The 19,953-nt window shown below is 45.0% G+C and overlaps 1 protein-coding gene across 4 annotated transcripts in view; it reads left to right on the top strand.

The window, feature by feature from the left end:
- The window catches only part of CALCOCO1 (calcium binding and coiled-coil domain 1), a 263,977-nt gene extending 250,611 nt beyond the window's left edge, over positions 1 to 13,366 (top strand). For 2 of the 4 annotated variants that reach the window (XM_078688018.1, XM_078688026.1), the window contains exon 15: positions 696 to 13,366. In XM_078688018.1, coding sequence (XP_078544144.1) covers positions 696 to 897 — 202 coding nt within the window. In that variant the 3' untranslated portion in view covers positions 898 to 13,366. The remainder of the gene's footprint in view (positions 1 to 695) is intronic. The other 2 variants (XM_078688043.1, XM_078688035.1) reach the window with 2 other exon arrangements.
- Positions 13,367 to 19,953: the final 6,587 nt, after the last annotated feature.

The following is a 19,953-nucleotide window of genomic DNA, read 5'->3' as shown; positions in this document are numbered from 1 at the left end:
TTTTTTGCCTTTTCCTCACTTCCACGTCCTGCACGTATCCGGTAGGGAAAGACGCGACAAAATTCTTAAGCATCCCCGCCGGTATTTCATGTACACAGGTGTTAAATGGTGGAGGCTAATTTGGTCTGTTTAAGCATGTATACTAAGGTCTCTACTCATTTCCATTTCCCTGAGGGACAGACCAGGAAAAGGAAAGGAGCCTGCCCTTGAGTAAGAAACCAAAGGTCACAATATGGAGACGGAAACCTAAGGCCTCAATCCACTTATTATGCAGCCAAATATTGCTTGTTCAATTCCTTCAGAGAGAGTGAACCAGAGAAATTAAGCAAACCTTAAACTCCACTCTGGTCTGGGTCGTTCTATGAACCCCACGACAGGGACTCAGCTTGGTGAATGTTGACGAGGAGTCAGTTGCAGACTTTTAGAGCAGCACATGAAAATCCTTATCTTTTCAAGGGCTGCTTTGCCTTTTTTTTGATTTCTTAATACTTGGTGTACCTCTTTACAATGTGATTTTGCTTATGGCTGGTTTTGAGCCCGCCTGGTTAGGAACATTTATCTGCTCTTTAAAGATGAAAGCTTTACATAAATGGCATATTCTATAGGCTTATGATCTCATGTAGCAGGTATTTCCCATACTTGTACGCCCTGAGCTTTTTACTTTACACTTATGACTCATGTTTTTCTATTTTCAGGGGCAGCGCCAATGGACAGACGTGGCAGAGGGTAACGACAGCCGCTGACAGTGTCCCGGTGGCTAGGCTTGGCTGCACCACCCGGCGCGAGTGCCCAGTCTGTAAAGAGCGCTTGTCTTCGGACTGCAGCCTAGCAGCCTTCCAAGAGCATGTGGACAGCCACTTCTTTTATAGCGCGCATGACCCATTCATTTTTGAGTAACCCATCTGGGTAAATTTATTGTGTGACCTTTTAATAGCCTTCAGGTTACCATTAAGTGAGACCACCTTACAATAACCATTTTTGTTTACTTTTGTGTGGACGATCTTTTGACTGTAAGCATGTCTCTCTCTCTCTCCTCCTTTGCCCACCACATTCAGCAGCCTCCAGTTGCTTTTACATTTTCAGATTTTGCACCGTTTTCTCCCACCAGCTGACTTAGTCGAGCTTTCCGATGCATAGGACCAGAACTGTTTGCTGTGAATGGATATATACCACAAGTCAACATGCAGGATTTGGTTATTGGGTCAATGTTTTTTGTATTGCTAAAAGTCTACCTTTAATTCAAGTACAAAAGAGTCAGAGACTTTCAACATTCTTTCCTTAGAAACAGGTGGCAGTCTCTTCCAAGAGAAGCAATGTGCGGAGTACATCTACTGACTGCGTCCCACGTTTGAGTTGGTAGTTGCTGTGGAAGTCGGAAGGCACTATACCTGGAGTTAGTTCATCAAGGTATACAATTGTCAGCCATTGACGGTTTATTTTCTCTGCTAGTCGTTGCATCCCTTTTTTGCAGCTCTGGTGCAAGGACCTTTCCTGGCAAAATATTTTGCCTTTTGTATAGTCCCTTTATTCTTTCAATAAGACCATGTTGACATTAGTGGTATCACTTTGAGGGGGAATTATTGTAGGACCAGCCCCCAGCTGATGCTCAGATATCGTGCAGCTGAAAGCCCTGTGTGTCTAGCCAAGGCGTATACCCTTGAAGTTTTATTCTTTCACCACATCTCCCACTTGCACTAAACATACTTGAACGAAGCCTGATAATGTATTGCAAGGTGAACAATATTTCTTTTATACATATTGCCCTAGTTTGAATTATTTCTCCATAAGTTGCTCCATAGATAATGTATCACTATTGCATATTTGTCTTAAGGGCAGGCTGAGGATGGAATTAGTATAGCTCTATGTGAAAAAGGATCTCTGTGAGATGGCTGGGACTATACGTTAAGCACCGTACTGTATGTCAATCAAGCATTTATAGAATGCAGCAAATCACCCAAGAGGGTCTCAAGGAGCTGGAGAAGTATCTGCTGCGTAGTGGAATTAACATTCAAATAGCGAGGTCTTGAGTTCTTCCCTCAATTGCTGGAGCGGCAGTGTGGTCCTGAGGTGCATGGAGAGGTTGTTCCATGCCTTAGCTGCCAAGTGCGGGAAGGAACGTCCTCCACTGTTGGTTCGGTGGATCGGTGGGGTGTCTGAGAGGGAGAGGGATGAGGAGCAAAGGTGTCTGGTCAATTGGTGGAAGGCCAGGCGTCTATTGATGTGTGCCGGTCATTCGTTGTGCAATGCTTTATAGGCGTGGGTTAGCATCTTGAACTGGCATCGCTTCTGATTTGGGAGCCAGTGCAGTTTCTTAAGATGGGGTGTGATATGGGTCATTCTGAGGAGGTGTAGATGAGTCTTGCAGCTGAGTTTTGTATAATCTAGAGTCTGTTCAAGAGGCATGCGGTGATTCCTACATAGAGTGTGTTTCAATACTCCAATCGGCTGGTGGTGAGTGCCTGCATGACCGTCCTTCTGGTGTTGACTGAGATCCACCTGAAGATCTTTCAGAGCATGCGGAGGGTGAGGAAGGAGGAGGATAAGACTGCATCAACTTGGTTCTTCATGACTGGCTTTCTATCTAGTATGATGCAGAGATTTTGTGCGTGATCTGTGAGGGCGGAAGGTCAGTCGAGTTCCATGAGCTACCACTTATCAATCCATGACGAGGGGTTGGTTCCAAAGATGAGGACTTCTGTCTTGTCCGAATTTAAGGCAATTGTCCTTCATCCAGTACGTGACGTGACGTTCACCATGCATCTGTGAAAGTTGGTTTTGGTGGTGGAGTGGTCTTTGGATATAGAGAGAGGAGGAGCTGTGTGCCGTCAGCGTAGGAGATGATGTTGAGTCTGTGCGCTCCAACGGTGTCAGCCAAGAGGGGTCATGTAGGTGTTGAAGAGGGTGGAGCTGAGGGATGGACCTTGTGGGACTCCGCAGATGATCTTTCTGGGTTTCAAGGTGAAAGGTGGAATACAGATCCTGTGGGTTCTACCGGTAAAGGAAGGGGATTTGAGGGCATCTCCCTGGATCCCAAGGTGGTGGACTCTGTTTAGCAGGGTATAATGGGAGACAGTGTCAAACATTGCGGGCAGGTCCAAGAGGATGAGGGCGGCCGTTTCTCCACAGTCCAGTTGGACTCTGATGTTGTTAGTGGCCGCAATCAGGGCTGTCTCGGTGCTGTGGTTAGCTCAAAATCCGGATTGGGAGGGGGTCCAGGAGGTTGTGGTCTTCTAGGTGTTGGGTGAGTTGCTGGTTGATCGCTTTCTCAAAGACTTAAGCTGGGTAGAGGAGCAGCGAGATGGGCTGGTAGTTCTTCAGTTTGGCAGGGTCCGCAGATTTTTTTTTCATGTTGGGCCTCACATCAGCGTGTTTCCAATCCTGTGGGAAGGAGGCTTCGTGATGGAGATGTTATTGACATTCTTGAGCTCGTCGCCAATCGTTTTGTGTCTGAGGCTAAAGACATGGTGGGGGCAAGGGTCTGTGGGTGATCCTGACTGCACGGAGTTCATGATAGAAATGGTATATTTCGTGGTGAGGAGGTCTTAGTGGGTGAGCAGGAGTTTGGTGTTTGTGTCCTTGGGTGTGAGCTGGTTGATTCTGTCAGTGTAAGAGAGTTGGCGTTTGAAATGTTCATAGATGTAAGAGATCGTGTCATGGAAGAAGTCAGCAAGGTTGTCGCACAGTTCCTGGGTGGGTGTAATATTGTTTTTGGTCGCTGCGGGGTTGGAGAATTCCCTTACAATGGCAAAAGGTTCCTTGCTGTGGTTTGTGCTCTCTTCAATGGGGTCTGTCAGGGTGTTCTTGGTGTCTTTCAGGATGTGGTGGTATTGGTTGAGAGCAGTCCTGAGTGCGGTGTGGTCTTCCGTCTTTTTGCTGAGGTGCCACTTCCTTTCTGGTTGCTGGCAGGGCCTTTGGTGGAGTGCTGATCTTCCGTGAACCAGCTGACTCTTTTGCGTGGTCCTTTGGCCTTGGTGGTCTTGGCTGGGGCGATGGTGTCGGTGCATTGTGCGACCCATTGTGAAAAGTTTTTAGCTGCTTGTTCAGGTTTGTGTGTAGAGTCTGGGAGGTGGGAGTAGAGAGCATTGTTCCACTGATCTTCTGATACATTTTTCCAGTATGCAGCACATTGAGCAGTATATGAGGCAAGAACTGTACATGGAATGGTCAGATGTATGGAGTGCACTGGACTGTATGTGAAACATTGAGTAGTATGTAGAATCCAAACTTGTGCATTGATCCTTGAGTGGTATGGGGGAGCATTCACTATATGTAGAGCAATCTGCAGCATGGGCGACGATGAGAAATATGTTTGATTATTGACGTAAATGCTGAGCACAGGGCAGGGTATACAATGCAAGCTATATTTAGAATATTGAACTGTATGTGCAGCATGGACCTCTACTGCAGCTGTACTGAAGCACTGACCTGTGTGTGCAGCACTGGGCACTGTATGGGAGTACAGAACTGCTATATAGGGAGTGCTGGACTTATGTGAAGCATTCAGCAGTGTATTGGCTTTTAGAGCATCACATAGAACATTGAGCTGCATATGAAGTGTTAGACTTTGAGGGGAGCACAGGTCTGGATGTGCATTATTGAGCAATATGTAGCATAAGCAGCTGTACTGTGCAGTGAGCTGTATGAGGGAACAAATGGAAGCTTCTTGATAGCACACCAGAAGGTTGAACAGTAGGACTTAGTTGTTTTCCCAGGCTGTGAACTTGTGAAAGCTTGTCTAGGGGTAAGATCAGTTGGGCTTATCCAGTAGTTCCAACAGTCCACATGCTAGTGTACAATTTCTCCCACCACCTTCTCTCCCTTCTTTTCACATCCTCTAAGTTCCTTCGTCCTTCTGACCTGCACTTATCCCCTCTGCTCATTATCATTTTTCGGGAAACATCCATTACAATGCAGGCATTACAATGTAGTGCTTTACAATGCAGCCAATACAACACAAGTTCCATTACAATGCTGAACAACACCTTCCCTGAGGTAAGCACCCGGCGGTGTTAAAATAGTAAATTACGTTGTAATGGTGCATGCGTTGTAATGGCTTGCGTTGTAAGCGCATGCGTTGTAATGGAAGTTGCATTGTAAAAACGGAGTTGTAAAAGTATGTGTTGTAATAGTTTGCATTGCAACGTCTTACATCCTCATTTTTCATCATGGCTCCACCAAACTCCTCGTTTCTCCTGTTGCAACCCTCCTTTCCCACTTTTCCTCTACTGACTTAGGGGCACTAGAACAAGGGGTGTGGCAGGTGCTATCACACCCCCCCCCCACCGCCCCCGGTGTGGAGGCGTCTCAGAAAGATAACAGAAAATAATGAGGCATTTCGGTAAATTTTCGTTTCATGCAGCATTAGCTGTTTGATCACAGGCAACAAAAGGTCAATAGCAATTAAGAAAAGCCCAGGGACCAACGTGTAACAAACCAATACTAATTCACTTGTAATGTCGGCAGGGTTTTAGGCCTCTGGGTGGGGGAGGGGAAGAGGTAGTTTTAAGGGCAGGGCAGGGTAGGTTTTAGACCTCAGGATTGGGGGGCTAAGTAAAGGGATATGATTTTAGGGCTTAGGTCGGGGGGGTCGGGCTAGTGCTAATCTTTACCACGCATATCTCTTTACCAATCATTCCTTTACCACAAAATTGTGGGCTAAAGGCATACATGTTAAAGGAAGGCATGGTTTAGACGCATTTGTGGTTAGGACGGCGTTGTAGAGTCGTGCGTGCTTCAGCTAAGCGTGCTTCTGTCATACAACAATGTTAAGAGTACTCCTCAGACATAGAGCTGTCTGGGTGGCCTCTCCTTGGTTAAAAGGATGAGCTCTGGGCTCCATATGTATTGATTTGTATGGGGCACCTCCCTAGGTAATGAGCTGGACTGGGAGTCCTTCTACATAAAGGATGGCCCCAGAGTGGCGGAGCTGTGAGACAGTCGCCTCCACCTGCCCCGCCCCCTTGAGGTGGCCGCGTGCACTGCATCCCTGAGTGACTTCATTATTCGCTGATTAGTTGCCGCTGCGGCCTGCGCCGTTATGGCCGCCCCATAATAACCGAATGGTGACTATAACATCTGCTGATTTGTTAGAATGTCAGGCACATAAATAATTTCGCAATTGTGCCCTCAATCAGCAGCAGGGGAAGCGGCTCAGGCCATTAGCGCCTTCACAGTGCTGGCTGGGACTTAACTGCAGGTAACTGGCCGAGATCGATACCGTGGGAGAAAAACAGGAGAGCTGGGGGGGAGGGGTTCCCATCTTCCCTTACTGCATCTATTCACTTGATCCTCGCCTCCTTTTGTGATCGCTCTGCCCTTCCTCCGCATTTTTTATTTTTCCATTGTATAATTCTACCACCGTTCTTTTTTTTAGTTTGGAATAATTCGGTAATCAACTATAAAATAAAAGTATTGACCAATTGTAATCACCTTATTTAATGAATCCCTTGAAGCTCTGTACTTTTTGGTGAAGGGTTAACTCGTCAATGTGCGAGATCACTTACCACCTTCTTTGCTTCATTCAGTGAGAATCCCCCATTTTTTGTATGTTCTCCTTCTCTCTGCCTCTTCTTTTTTCCTCTCCAAGTTCATGGCATCCTTTCAACCCCTTTTTCAGTCCCCCCTACTTCTTCATTTCTACTTGCCTTTTCTATTCTATGTCTTTCTCTTCCTTTCTTTCTCTATACCTCCTTCTCATCAGCTCAGGGTTGTCTCTTTAGTCTTGAGGCATGTGGCTAGAGTTGGGCTAGTCGACGCACCAAACAGTATTGTTCAGTTAGTTTGCATGTTATTTACAATTATGTGAATGACGCCAATTTGCAAATAATGAATTTGGTTGAAGATGACTTGCATATTTGGCAATCAATATGAAACCCTGACTTAAGGCCTGGGCATGCTGTCAACAGTGGTGGCTTTGTAATGGTGTAGTTTGTCTTTTGCTTCATTTAGGGAAAGCGGTACTGACCACAGTACTGAAACACCGAACACATCACAGACAGACCATAGGAGCATGCCTTAGAATGCATGCTCATCAAGTTGGTCTTACCAAAGTGGACTGGAACATTGTGTTTGGCTTCTTGTGCTCTTGTTTATGTAGCGCATGGACAAAGGTGAATTTCACAGCAGAGCACCTTGTAGGTAAGGCAATGAAACAATTGTGCGGTTCTGTATGTAACAGGGCCTGTCTATGTGTTGTGGTGTGCATAAAACATGTGCAAGTCTCTGAATGTGTTACTGTAAATAGTAAAGTCCCCTGTTCATACGGATTCTCTGCTTGTATCAATGTTCGGGTCCCGAGCTTGTATGTGGGTTTCCTTAACTATACTGGACTGTATGATGAAGCGCGTAAGTGTCAAAAGGTAGCAGTACGTGGGTGCAACATGTTAATGTGTATTAGGGTATGTTAACAAAGATCTGTATATATATAAACAGTTCAGTGTGAATTGTGGATGTTGGTGTGTGCGTTCCGGAGAGAGACTATTTGTGTTAGATGCTACATATTTGAGAAAGAAGGTGTCTCTGGGCCTCTGTGTACTTGTAACAGTACCCATGTGTGTCAATGTCTGTGCCAGTATGTAAATGTGAGTGTACATGTTAGACTCTGGGCATATATGTGTTTGCCTATGTGTATAAGACACTGGATAATACAATATGTGTTTGTGACAGAAACAGATAATATGCGTGGGTACCCGTGTGCATTGTTGCACTGTTAATTGATAGCTGTGCTGCCGGTTTGTGAATGGAAGTGTGCTTATGCATGTGTGAAAACACAGTATTTGTCACAGGGTCTGCTCTTGTCCACACATTTACTTCCTGTTAAAACGGTTTCTTGAGAGGACGCAGTGGAGCAGCAGTGTGTGCAAGAGTGCTCCACAACCGAACGGGTATCTGGTTGTGATGTTCTTGGTGTGGTGTGCCATGTTTTGGCCTTTACCGTTCAGTGTATTATTACAGTGGTCACAGCAGTAATAGGTAGAGTCCATGTGGGTGCATTGTTGTTTGTAGATGTTCGCGGCCCCTTCCACCATTCGTTCTCCGTTTTGAAGCATGTTGCAGTGAAATAAATTCCTGGTCACCCCTTGTGCCCTGTAGTCCCAGGGGAGAGCCTTTCCCTCTGGCAGTGAGGGTCTATCTACATTGGGCTGTGTGCTGCTCGTGAGGAACAAAGTGTATATGTATACTTTGACACATATTTCAGTTTCGGTCTACTCCCTCGCCACACTCACATCACTCGTTACTCACAGTAAGAATATATGGTTCACTTTTCTCACAGAGAGAGAGAGAGAGAGATGCGTAGGTGTTTCATTGACACATGTTGTAAAATGTGCAATGTCCTATTACGAGAGTTGTGTTTACTTTTGAGTTTTGCCCTTTTTGAGTGTGTATGCCTGTCCACAGGCACTGCCTCTCGTTTCTCCGCTTTTAGAGGAAACGTGTCATCACCAAGTTTGTTTGGATTTGTGTGTAATCCTCTTTTTCTCTGTTTTGACTTTTTTTGTTTTAGGGGTATTGGCCTATTTTTGCTACATTATCACTGTTGATTCCTAGCGCTGCCCCCATTCTATAAGAACATAAGTGGGGGACTCCGTCCACCCGCGTGGTACCCCGACTCGAGCCCTGAGTACCCTCAAAAAGAAGTTGCTCTCCTTGGGCTCCCTTTGAACTGTTCCCGTTTCGATTCAAAATTAGTTTATTTGTAGAAAATCGAAAAATGCAAGGTAACTGATGCCCAGGCAGGCCAAGTGGTTTTCCGTGCATCATGCAACATCATAAGGTGCGATTAGTACACGGATCTGTTGGTTCTACAAACAGCGAGCTAGCCATTGGACTACTTCAACAATATTACATTTTCTCTTTTACCCATTGCCTTGGGTCACTACTCAGCGTCTTTGATGACAGGACAGCAGCAGATCTAGGGTACACCGAGACAATATGACAGACAGAGTATTAAAAAAAGCCCCATTGACTCTATATTAGACAGTAAATTAACATTAAGCATAATTCTGTCTCCGAGGGAATTAAAAATGAAGGAGCATTCCTGGCAGCATTCAGTCAAATAAAACACACCAATGAGTGCTCTACCGAGAAACGTCTATACTGTGTGGAGATTCCTCGGCAAAAATGTTCAAAAACACATATTTTGAATAACTAGAAAACGGGCTGGGCGCATCTTATACTCATATGCGGCATTTTTATTTTACAGTACGCCGAGTAAATGCTTTTTTGAAAACTAATTCAGTGTTGTAACACATAAAAAGAAAGTGTTTGGCGTCTAAAAAAAAACTAGACAGGAGTAAGGGTCGTGTTGGGACTGAGTTGCGGTGCGATTGTCGCTCCGCTGGCTTGGCCCGAGGTTCGTGCTTTGTTCTGGCCTCTCAAGACGACAGTACCCCGGGGACGAGTCCAGCCAGGAGGCACAGGCCAGGCGGCAGGCCAGAGAAACGCGAGGAAAGGCGTAGAGGTCAGGAGCATTTCCTTCGACTGAAGCAAATCCAAAAGCAATTACGCTGAAATGAAAAAAAGATCATTTTACTTTTTAATTAGCAGAAATTAATTGAACATCCTAGCAAAATGGCTCACGCAGCAGAATCCTGCCCTAAAAGTTGATTGGTACAGTCCTGAGGCTCCGACTGCTTCACTGTGTCCTCGAGTCTCCCTTTCTGTTGTGCCACCAAATACTCTTAAAGGGCCCTGCTGCTTCCACAAGCCCTGACACTGACCGTGGCTGCTCCTAGGTTCTCTGTTGAGCTGTTTCCAGCCCTTGATATATTGCACTGTCTGCTGACGCTGCCTTCTTACTCTCACAACTTAGCTTTGCCCAGCTCCTGTTTCAGCCAGAGTTATCGCATGTTCTTTTAATAAGATGTCTACAGAGAATGGAGCTGTGGCAGAGATGATCACCTCAACAGCCAAACAATGTGAGATGGTTACTTAAATCCGCTGCCGCCTCAGACCGAGAGTGAACTACTGCAGTCATTAAATTCACATACCAACTGCATTTAAGCCACATGTCTCTTTCTAAAAGCCTAACTAAGACCTTCCTTTAATTCACCTGGCACTCAACTAAACTTAGGTCAGGTGCCATATTACTAAAATATAAGCTTCTGGGAGGAGCGTGTAGGTGAGAAGGGCGGGATAGGAAGGTAGCATGACTTTTTTAGTTTTTGTGTGTGTGTACTTACATGGTTACCCACCTCCTCAATGAGAGTAGTTATGGCATACAATCGTATTTTCTAGCAGGGATTGCAGCACTATATCCTCTTTTCGGTCTCATCTCCCCCTTTTCCTTTATTGATCCATCTTTCTTTTCCTTGTCTCCGTTCTCAAAGTCTTATGTTGGTACATATGCCAATGGTGTGCACAGAGCCCACCCTGGTAGTGTAGCCCTGGCTCTTTTGATAGCGCCCCATTGGTTTTGAGTGCATTGAGATTTTATGAGGGGGTAAAGGCTAGCTTTGAACCTGAAATGTCTATACCACGACTGACAGCACAGCTGGCTGCTCTTTTTTCCTGCAGTCTTTCAGGGACCACAAAAGATGGCTTTTCTCTGCAGCAATCTCTCTCATGGGAAGCCACGTTGTTTAGTAGTATTGGGGTGGAATTCAAGACTGACCTGTAGTTGTGTGGTGGAAAGTGTTCACTCATTACTTGTCTTAGAGCAGTGGGCGGGTGGTTGTGAAATGGCTCTGAACAATGTAATTGTCAGCAGATCAGTCACCTTCCTAATACACGCAAAGACAACTGGGTACGGTGCCAGAAGACCGCTGTCAGATATTTTGGCACCATATCATATCTCCACCAGGTGTGTAGTCTTTTAACAGACTGTACTCATTGGCAGGTCCTCTGTGAAGGTTTGTGTGTGATTTTGTGTGTGTGTGTTTTTTGCCAGATCTTGATCAGGCATTTTGATGCACCAACCTTCTGTCCCAGTTCTTGACCTCCCAAACAATTGTCAATACTCCCAACTTCCTACCTATGTTTATGACTGTCTCTTGATGAGGAGCAGGGTCAAGGCTGATTTTCACATGGCTAGGTCCAAACTGGGGTGGCATAGTGAGCAAACAAATGATGGATTGAACCCAGATCTCTTGATTGGGGGTGACTAGTTTGAAAGTTTCATCACTCTGTCCAACATCTTGTTGTGTTTGCTATGCCTCTTGATGCTCACAGCCAGGTTCCAGTGCTCTCAGCTGCTTGTTGATGCTACCGACTGCCTGTTGATGTTCCTTACCACCTGTCGAAAAATAATGATGTGTCCTCAGTGGCGACCATCCATTTGAACTCTTTCATGTTTTGTGATAGACATACCAATGACGTCATTCGGTGCTGGCGAACACGAAAAAAATTATAAAACCAGAAGTGAATTTCACTCAACTGCTCTTCCTTTTGGTCTCTGATTTTGTGCATATGTACAACATGCACCTCAAGTGTGCATCGGCACCAAAAAAGGAGTAAAAGGCCTCCGATTCTAAAGGCTAGCCCTACCTCCAAGCCTGTCGTTTATCTTGGTAGGAGACTGGTCGGGACTATAGAGAACAATGTAGTGTACATCTGATGCAAACCTCCAGACACTGCTGCTATTAGCGGACATATTGGGCTTTGTGGGGCCACAGCTTCAGGGTCAGGAATGCTGTAACAAAGTCTGGGCGCACTTTATTATAATGTGTTTTTTACAAAACATTTCTTTGCTATAATGACAGGGTGGGGATGTTATAGTGGGCAATCAGAAACATCCTTCTCAGATGATTTTCTTTTAGCACAAAAGCAGTGTGATAGCTGTCCAATCTTTTTCAATATTTAAGAAATTGTTCCAGCCTTGCGTGTTGATATAAATTATTGACTTGTGTGTTTACTCCCACGTTCTCCACATTTAGGTAGTGTAGTTTTGTTGACAGCTGCTTTTTCCTTACCTTGTGATACTTCTGAGTATGACTTCAAGTTCAGAGGGCTCTTTGAAGGCAGTTTTTCTCTTCCCTCGCTTTACTTCCCTTGCACTCAGCCTCCACACCATAATATAACGGAATATGTGCAGTTAGTACTCCGTGTTAAATACTGTATTTCTGGCAGTTAGCCTGTTTATAATTGCTCCCAAGTTTGACTAACGAGGAAAAATAAAAACCTTCAGTTTTGCCAAAATGACAGTGTGATATAGAGATGGAAGCTAGGCTTTAAACAGCGGACAACTTAAGCATTAGAACAAATCAATAAAAAAAATCTGTAAAGCCTTTTTTTTATTTCAAAGCTTTTGGAAAAAAATATGCATCTTGGCTCCCTGGTAATACCAGACTGGGTGTCCAGGCTCATCCCTGAGCAAAATGGGCAAGAACAACAGCCATCTTGTTAAAGCTAGGGCTTTCAGAAAAGAAAGAAATATAAAAGTTACCACTGGTTAGTGTTAGGGAAAACTGAAAATACTTTGTGTATCAGGGAGTAGCCCTTGATTCTGGTGGTGGGCATCTTCTAAGACTAAAAACACTGCCTAAAGCCTTGCTTGTCTGTCAAGCTCTTGAAATAAGAATCTAAAACTGACCAAACAGCTAGAACTTTAACGTTTTGCTTATTTTTTATTTATTATTGTTTCTCTGCTTTGATAACCTAGAAGTTGAAAGATGTGTTGGTTGAGAGGGATGGTTAAAGGGTTTTAAAAAGAATGTCAAGATATCCCCTGGATGATGGATCCACACTTGAGGAAAGCTCACTTCTGTGATGACGTTCGCGGTAATGTTTTTTTGTGGGATGGAAGGATTTACTCCGAGCTCTTCACTGCCCCGAGGTTCAGCCTCTGCCATTTTAGTATTTGTTTTAAATTCACATGACCTACGCCCCTGTTTAGGTGCGAGACATGGTCCACATACACAAATGTCAGCGTCTTTCCTTCACGTTCTCCATCTTGAAATCTCCCTGCGTCAATTCCTGTCAGAATTACATCTCCGGAAAAGTCAGTACCTCCCCTCTCCATTTGTCTTCTCTGTAAGTCCCCTGAGGAGAACTAAAGGCAGGACTTCAATTCTTATGAATTTCAGGCATCTGATGCTGACAAAAAAATCCAAAAACCTTGGATGGGGTGCAGGGTACACCAAAAGAGTGGAGCCCTTCCTGGAGTTGGTATAGTGCATAGCAGACGAGGCCCCGCCTACAGTGATAGACACGGGGATGTGAATCATGAATGTGTCTATGTTTGTTGCGTTGGAATGTGACAGAAGTAAATTTTGCTACTAAGTTTGACGAGGTCACAACGAGTTATTTGTGCAGAGGATGCTTTTCTAACTATGAGCAATAATACAGTGCCCACAGAAAGCATGTACAATATAGTTTATATATATTTATATTACATGTAAACCTCTTCTGATTAAATATAACCTTTCAATATGTCTTCAGCGTGAAGTTTTTTTGTCTTTGTGGGTGACTGATTGATGAATCTGCAGTTCTTCTGGGCAGGATTGGTGCTATCCTTTTGGGTTGATTGCTGACAGTTTGTGCTAAGAGGGTAGCTCTGCACGCTACGCAGTGATGCACAGGATAACATAACGTTATTGTTGTGTTAAAAGATGCATTCAGCTGAGATGTTCTCACTTAAAAACTGAAATGTTGTCATATGTCCCCAAACCTCCACTTAGCTGTGAAATCGACTTAGTCAGAGGACCATTGAACTCCTATTCATCACTGTTGGTGTTCAAGGCTGCGCATCAGCACGGAGGAGTTGGGAGACCCGACTGAGGGAGATGGCACAACATGCATGAATCACATGCGAGGGCAGGAATGACACTAGGCAGCGATGGATTGGCAATGCAGGCACTCGGGCAATGCCTAGGAGGCCGGTGTCTGAGTTCCAGCTGTGGGCTGCTTTTTGAGCAGTCTGGAGAGCCGATTTTGGAGGTGTCTCTGTTCTTCGGATACAGCCAGCGGCCCGGTGGGTTTCTGAGTGGCCTTCCTAGAGGCAGATGGGCGCTCATTACCTCCAGTTTAGCAACAGGCAGAGGTGTCACTTCCTTTCTCTTGCTGGGCCGGCCCATTAATGTGTACATACTGAGCGGGGCAGGGGGCCTGAGCAGAAGTGGCCTCACTTCTTTTCAGGTTTGTTTCACTGTGTAAACGAATCCCTGCATTTTTTTTACTCCCCCCTTTTTTAAAAGAAATTTCGCCAGAGCAGTGTTTTGAGAAAAGGCAATATGCAAATGTGGGCCACTTTTTTTAGCGTGTTTGGGCCAATTTTTAATCCCAATCCAACCCTGACACTAGATGAAGTTCTGTTAGAGGTCTCCCTCTTTCACACCTTCTTACCCCTCAAGAAGGTACCCACAAAACAGTTTAAAAGTGGTTTCAGCCCCCTGTGTTGTAAGCTTGGTGCACGAATCCACAGCCCTGAAGCAAAGTCTAAATTTTGTAGTCACGGACAGTCTTTTGGCTTTTTATCGAAGAAGCACCTTGATTGGTCTATGGTCAGAAATAAGTCAATCAAGGTAGTTAATACCAGCTAGGTAGTAATTGGTCCCTGCTCTGTGTATAGGAGACACATCACATGCTCGTCCTAAAAACTGTTGTAGAGAGGTCTACTCTGTAGCGTCATAGAATTTACGACGTCTGCTTGTAGATGACTGCACTGTCAACACTGTGCTTTGTGACATGCAGTGCTCCCTAAAATAGCGGGGGTGTCCTAGAGACATGAGGTTGGACCACTTAATATATGGAAAAAATAAGACGGACCTTTCGTGGTTATCACTCATCAAAGTTAATTATTTCAAAAAATTATCAAGGTGGTTCATTGTTTGATCATCGTTAATTATTCATTGTCTCACTTCAGTGATTCAATAGTTACGAGAACTAAAGCATACTTAGACAACAGAATCATACACAATTACTTTAAACATTAGACATAACATATTTGCATCATGACAATAAACTACATGAAAGTGCACAGTGCCAATATACCATCACCACTCAATGTGAGGACAAATTGAATAATGGGGAGAATTTGAATAACTTATAAGGTGCAATTGCAGTTCCAAAAGTAATGTGTAAAAATACAAATAGTGTATTTTTTCCAGATTATTCCATCTGTGTTGCCAGTATGTTATGCAGGTGATTGTGGCAAAAAAATCGCCGAGGGAAACCATGTCGCCTCTAAGTTGTCCAGTTTTTTGCTTTCACTGCCTTCTTTGGCACTTAATACCCCTGCTTATTGGCACTGATGCATTTTGACATCTGTGATAATTGGGGTCTGTTAATGACTGGGTAATGGTAAGCTTTATTTTAGAGTTGCTTACTATATAATCAGTGTGCCTCATTATTAAATGAATAGGGGGTAGTTTAAATGTATTCCCTCGTGTTCCTGCAGATAAGTGGCCGATCACGGAAGTAAACTGATACGCCAGACTGACCCAAAAATGAGTTATGGTGACAAATCACTACACGAGAACCAGTAGCGAACGTACAAGCTGTCTATCTGCAGGAACACTAGGAAATAGCTTGCTACTATTGCCTATTCAATTAATGTTAAGAAAGACCTCTGCTGCTAGTGATGAGAGTTTGTAAAAGTAAACAACAGGGCAACCTGGCAGTGTGAGATGGATGTTCCACAGGGTCCTTGTGCCTAACGGGTTCTACGGCGGGCTGACCATGGTAGTGCTTTGCTAAATAAGGCCATATGGGAGGAGACTGCATAACTGCTTGGCTGCTGTGGAACCTTTGGTCGTCCTTTGGGTAGTCTTCTCCTCTGGTGTGTACCACATGGAGAGAGAGGTTGATTGATTGGCTGTCTGACTGGATGAAGATCTTTGTAGTTATGCGACCAAAATCGATGTGACACTAATAGCCTTCACCACTCGGACTGGATATGCTCAGGCCATTTCTCAGGGACAACGAGCCAGCAGTTCCTAATGTGTAAAATAGACATAGTCTGGGCCGGGCATCCCTAGGGCGAGAAAGAGCAGGGTTGTCAGAATTGACACTGGGACACTAGAGCCTGTCGCTTCTTTAACGGGATGCAGGGATGTCTCTGGAAAAGGGGTATGCAGCTAGTTACGCCTAGGACTGACTTATCTAGGGAATTTATATTGAGGTACACAGCTAGTCAGCCGCCGGTAGGCGCGTAGCAGCCAGGAGATTGTCCCATGTATGCAAATATTTCTATGTCTAGCACTAAGTGTCCCAGGATTGTCACAGATGCAAAGATTGGCTAGCATACTTGCTACAGTATTGAAGTCTCCCATTTTACCCTTTGTAACTAAAACAGTTAGGTAGGGCTGTTGTGATTGGCAAGTGTGCCGGTTAATCTTGGCAGAATCACTCCAGTTCCTCAAAAGGGCAAAAAAAACGTGCCCTCCCTGCTTGTGATGTAATTCTCGAACATGTAGAGCGCTGCCACCTAGTCAGCAGGATGTCACTGGATATGCAGCATTCAACATGCGGACAATCCACCCCTATTAAAAAGGCTACCCACAGCTGCAAGGACACCAGCGCAGGCATTAAAGTGGCTTTCATCTTACATTGCAGGCAGAGATCAAAATTACAACTCATCACCTCTTTTTCTCAAAATTACAAGTCTAGACAGTAGGGCATCACCCTCTACCACCTATCCTCTCAGATCCATCTTTTCACCAATTGCTAGATAACTTCATCATCGATTCTAGAAGACATTCAACTGTATTTGGAATGAACAGATCTTGTTAGTGATCAATACACAACACAACACTTGTATGCAAAATTCAAAATTGGATAGCACGGAGTTGGCTCGAACTGTGTGCTAAAAAAAAAACGAATTGATTGTTAACGACTCTAGTAAACTAAGGAATTACTCGGACGACTTCATCCCAGTAGCAACCTTGAAGGGATTCTGGATGAAAACACAACGCCCATTGCAAGAATATAAGGGAGGTGAAGAACGTTTCCTCCCACACCCATAAGATCCGTATGTACTTCACCTAAACGTGCCTAATCTGTGCAGCATGGAAGTTGGATCAGCAATCATACCTCCAATGTATTCACATCCTGAAAAGCAGGCGATACTGTATACAAATTGGGGTTTTGTATGGCCCATAATGGTAGCGTTTGCTGTGTCTCTAAAACTAAGTCATCTCCTGGATTCTCAGGCCAGTCTGACCTCAAGCATGAGTCACAGATTGCCTCTTAAATGACCTCCTTCCTATGTGCCTTATTAATTAGAAGATGCAGTTCTAGGAAATCCTTCATCTTTTGAAGCTTTTACTAGGCATGTCACTGAAATGAGGCCACCGTTTTTTTTTTAAAAAAAGAGAGCACCCAAATTTTGGAATTTGTCCTCTGAATCCGAAATGAATAATACTACATCACATATGTACCTCTGTTCAAAACACATACTTTCCAGCACTATCCTGCTATGTGAGTTTCTGGGAAATTCTCTAGGCGTGTTACCCCTCATGGTTATGCACCTTCTTCATTATGACTACAGTGTGTAGAGAGAGTCCCCGTGCTGCTCTATGTAAATTGAGTTTTACAGCATAAATCTCACTCGGAGTCACATGCTGTTCGTTATTCCACTGTCGAGAGGTTGGATCTAGATGTGTTTACAACATTTGATTAGAGTTACACTTGTAACGAATATTATGATGCAGAGTATATAGATATATATATATATATATATATATATAAAATAATAATAATAAGCTTTATTCGATTTTAAAAATTAAAATCATAAAAGCATACAGACACATACCACAATACATTCAAAAACATTTTAAAATAAAATAAATCTCATAAAGGCTTTAGATTTACACAGTTAACGTATTAGACGTACTTTACACTACCTTTAGGCAACGTTATAGGTCACAGTATTCCAAAAGATTTAATAATTACGACACAAAGGGCTGTGAAACCACGGTATGGGACAGTTAGTAGGCAGTGAAAAACTATTGCCGTTACTTAAATGGATTCCTCTGACCACTGGGATGTTATCAAAGCCCCATGTACTAGTTGAATGATTATAGGGCATGTAAGGGTAAAAGTCATATAGGTTCCAAATAGAAATAAGACCATCTTCGTTTTGAGGTAGCCATGTCTGCAAGTATGGCACAATATGTCTGCTCCTAAATCGAATCAGGATCAAATCCCCCAAGATGTCTTTTTTAAGGGGTCCAAGCCATCCCACCCTCCGGACACTTATTATGTGGCCATCAAGATGGTAAGGCAGAGGTCTATTTTTTGATAACCAGAACTTGACCTTGTTCATAAGTTCATTGTGACTCTCAATTTTGCCTTTTGTAAGTTCAGGGACTCCCGATAGGACTATTACAAAAGGCGCTGCTTCTGGCGGTAAATGTATGTGGGTGGTTCGGACATGTTTAGGTGTGATATGACGTGGTGTTGTCACTTTCAAGGGGCCTTTGGGTTTGGTGGGCAACAAGGAAGTGGTGGTTAAGGGTTGAATAGGCGCCGCATCATAAGGAATAATCGGGTTAGATAGATTTGTATGGGCGGTTGTCGGCGAGCAATCAGTTGTAACGACGTGGGCTGATGGTTTCAGGAAAGAGTCAATGGAGTTCTCCAGCCCCGTGAGTTTATTCTCTAGCGTATTGATTTTGTCCATCAAGGGGTGTATTAAAGATTTCAACAGTTGCTCGATCATGGTCAGAAGGGCCTGGTGGGGAGGTGATGGCAAATCGTCCAGATGGGCATCAGGTGGCACAGTAGAAGGAGAATTGATTGTAGGTGGAATTGGACTTACAGAAAGTTTATCAGATATTTGAGGTTTAGTAAGACTCCCATTATCTTTGTCCCCCTCGATCTTCCTTTTGGCAGGGGTAACCCTGAGAGGTATATATTTCAGCTCCCTTGTAGGTAATAGTGAGCTGCTACGTTTTCGCATGGGGGAGAGTGCTGCTGGAACATATTTGACTTTGCACAGACTATTTAAGTCCTCCAGCCATGGGAGGTTAGATGATGAATGAGCAAATATATCATCTGGGATTGTATTGGGCATTTCCCCTGCTTTGGGCTTGGGCATGTAGGTATGTAATAAGAGTTGGTAAATTACCTCAACAAACAGCCAAAGGGAGTGGCCCGTCACCGTCCTCCTATGTCCGATGAGGGCCGTAGAGGGCCTGCCCTTTGCCCGGGCTTAGCTCGGCGTCCCGCTCGCGTCCCGCGAAGCGGGGCAGAGCGCTGTTTATGGTGCCTCCTGGCGCTGCGTTGCGTGCCGCAAGCTGCGCCGCCGCTGTGGCAGCCGGGAGTTGTGGTCCCGGGGCGGCGGCGCTAATCCCAGCAGGAGATGACTCGTGGCGGTGGCGGCTTCGTTGTGGGGCTTCCTCTCCCTGCCCCTGGTGCCCCTGGTGCCCCTGGTAAGTGCTCAGCTGTACCCCCCGCTCCGCCGGGCAAGTGCTGTTTATGGCGCCTCCTGGCGCTGCGTTGCGTCCCTCAAGCTGCGCCGCCGCTGTGGCAGCCGGGAGTTGTGGTCCCGGGGCGGCGGCGCTAATCCCAGCAGGAGATGACTCGTGGCGGTGGCGGCTTCGTTGTGGGGCTTCCTCTCCCTGCCCCTGGTGCCCCTGGTAAGTGCTCAGCTGTACCCCGTATATATATATATATAGGTTTACACTTACTACTCTGCAGCACACAAAACGTATGCGTGCTTAGACCACTTCTTAGCTACATCCTCTCTCCTGCCTCACTTGTCAGCAGCAGACATTACACCGCGCTCCCACTCAGACCATGCCCTCATTTCGGTACTGCTCACCCCCATGGTAAGCGACCGCCGCCATCTGGCTGGCGCCTCCGTGACTCCCTACTCCACTCGGAATCGGTGGTCACACGAATACGGGACACTATTATCCACTTTCTCGTGGACAATGACCAAGACGGTATATCCCTAGCGTTGGTATGGGAGGCCCTGAAGTTGGTAGTGCGGGGGGAGTTTATTGCGCTCACGGCATCGTATGTGCGATTACGCAAAGAAAAGAGCTCAGAGTTAGAGAAGGAGGTGGGTGC

The sequence above is a fragment of the Lissotriton helveticus genome, chromosome 1_1 (assembly GCF_964261635.1).
Source record: "Lissotriton helveticus chromosome 1_1, aLisHel1.1, whole genome shotgun sequence".
Classification (NCBI taxonomy): Eukaryota; Metazoa; Chordata; class Amphibia; order Caudata; family Salamandridae; genus Lissotriton; species Lissotriton helveticus.
This window is presented reverse-complemented; position numbering and strand designations above follow the sequence as displayed.